Source organism: Nannospalax galili, unplaced genomic scaffold, assembly GCF_000622305.1.
Source record: "Nannospalax galili isolate Female #2095 unplaced genomic scaffold, S.galili_v1.0 scaffold1509, whole genome shotgun sequence".
NCBI classification, from domain to species: Eukaryota; Metazoa; Chordata; class Mammalia; order Rodentia; family Spalacidae; genus Nannospalax; species Nannospalax galili.
The window spans coordinates 2,202-4,291 of record NW_008360299.1 but is presented as its reverse complement, the minus strand read 5'-3'; the positions used below and the strand labels follow the sequence as shown (position 1 = coordinate 4,291).

The 2,090-nt window shown below is 45.8% G+C and overlaps 1 gene segment (V, D, J or C); it reads left to right on the top strand.

The window, feature by feature from the left end:
- The first annotated feature begins 980 nt into the window (after positions 1–980).
- On the top strand, positions 981–1,735 carry LOC103726611. The segment is given in 2 exon segments: positions 981–1,285; positions 1,395–1,735. Coding segments are annotated over 2 exon segments (387 nt in total).
- Positions 1,736–2,090: the final 355 nt, after the last annotated feature.

Sequence of the window (2,090 nt, the reverse complement as noted above, 5' to 3'; positions counted from 1 at the left end):
CCTCCTTGGATGCATCTTATTCTTCTTGTGGATTTTGTTTTTTTTCCCTTTTATATTTCTGTTCTTTTGGTAAAGAGGAAAGTTGAAAGAGGAAGGAGGTCAGTGTCTACCTATGTGTAATCTTTCTATCACTTCTATTACTTCTGTCTATCCATTTACCATCCATCCATCCATCCATCCATCCATCCATCCATCATCTAGCTATACATTCCCTCCCAAAGTCCACATACATAAGGCATACATCTACAAATTAACAGTATTGCTAAACCTTTTACATGAAAGACTGTCTCTATAATAGGCAGGAAGAATAAAAATCTCAAAGAAACAACTTGGCCCAAGCTCCTTGTGTCAAAGAAAAGAAATATTTTGAATTTGTCAAAGGTTTTCCATTGCTCACAGGGACGCTGTGAACATGATGATCTCTCCATTCCAGGTTCTCAGATTCCTCTCTTGGGGGTTGAGATTATTTTCAATGCAGAGGATCTTATGGCCATATTAACTCTACCTCTATGGGTGAAACCTCCTCATTAGAGATGCAACTTGTTGGTAGCCCAGAGGTGCTACTTACTTTACAGTCCTTGGCTTTACCCCTGTGATGGACAGCATCCACCAAGGGAGATGTATCTACCAACATGTATCACCACCATGGCTGCCCCAGGCTGTTCAAACTCAACCTGAGGCAACAGATTTGAGTCCAATGATTCGTGAACTTGGTTCTGAAGTCTGGTGTACATTTCATAAACTGGCTTCTAAATGAAACAGCCTATTAACTTTGTTATTTACATGCCATCAGATTTCCAGTGGACTGTAGGGCTGATATGCCATCATATATTTGGAAAGGAAGGAACATGCTTTATGAAAACTGGTATGATCTCTGAAATAGAAGGAGCACACAGTGGGGCATGCTGTGGACCCTCGGGACCTTTAGTTCCTCATCTGGCCTCACGAGGGCGGTGTCGCACTCACTGGAGATCTTAGTTGTGAAGATTTTCAACACCTGCTTGTTTATTTTCCTTGCAGTTGGCTGAGCTTTTAGCAGCGACAAGTGACAAGAACCAGAGATGAAAAACCTACCAGGCCCATTTAGCAGCTTCTGTATTTTTACCAAAGCAAGAGGCTTGTCCAGCTGAACTCTCCCCACATCTCCCATCGCCACGCTCTTGTTTCCTTCAGCCCCTTTCCTGCCTGTTCCGGGAAGATCTTCCACAACAGAGCCCGCAGCCTTTCCAGCTCTCAGCCATGCGCCTGCTGCTCCTCCCTGTGCTGGGGATGCATTTTATGCGGCGTAAGTACAGCTTCCCTGTGGTCTCCGCAGCCTCCGATTCTGTAGAAATGCTGACTGTCTGTAGAGAGGTCTGCACAGGAGTTACTGACCGTTAAACATTCCTTTCCAGGAGACGCCGGAGCCCAGTCAGTGACTCAGCCTGATGCCCATGTCACTGTCTCTGAAGCAGCAGCTCTGGAGTTGAGATGCACCTATTCCTATGGTGGAACACCGTATCTCTTCTGGTACGTCCAGTATCCCAGCCAGAGCCCCCAGCTTCTCCTTAAGTACGTTTCAGGAGACTCCTTGGTTCAAGGCATGAAAGGCTTTCAGGCTGAGTTTAAGAAGACCAACTCTTCCTTCCACCTGAGGAAAGCCTCTGTGCATTGGAGCGACTCTGCTGTGTACTTCTGTGCTTTGAGTGACACAGTGTCTGAGGCTGCAGGCGGAGCTGAACACAAACACCCATGACGGTTGAGTTCTCAGACTCGAAGGTGATGCCTTATTATTTAGAAGCACTTGTCACAAAGGGATGAGGACCTCTTCCCCAGAACCCACATAAGGTTGGCTACAGTAGCATGGGAATCTAATCCCACTGCTTCTAGGATATGATTGGAGGCAGCCACAAGAGAATAGACCCCTGGGATGCTCACAGGGCAGTGAGCATAAAGTATACACCTCAGACACTCCTTGTGGTCTTTGAAGGATCTCTTTCTACTTCATGACAAATGAGGGTAGGAATTAGAGATCTGCCAGGCATCCTTACACATTTCCTCATTTCCTACTGAAATATCATCCACCTGATGACTTTAGTTTCAGATACAGT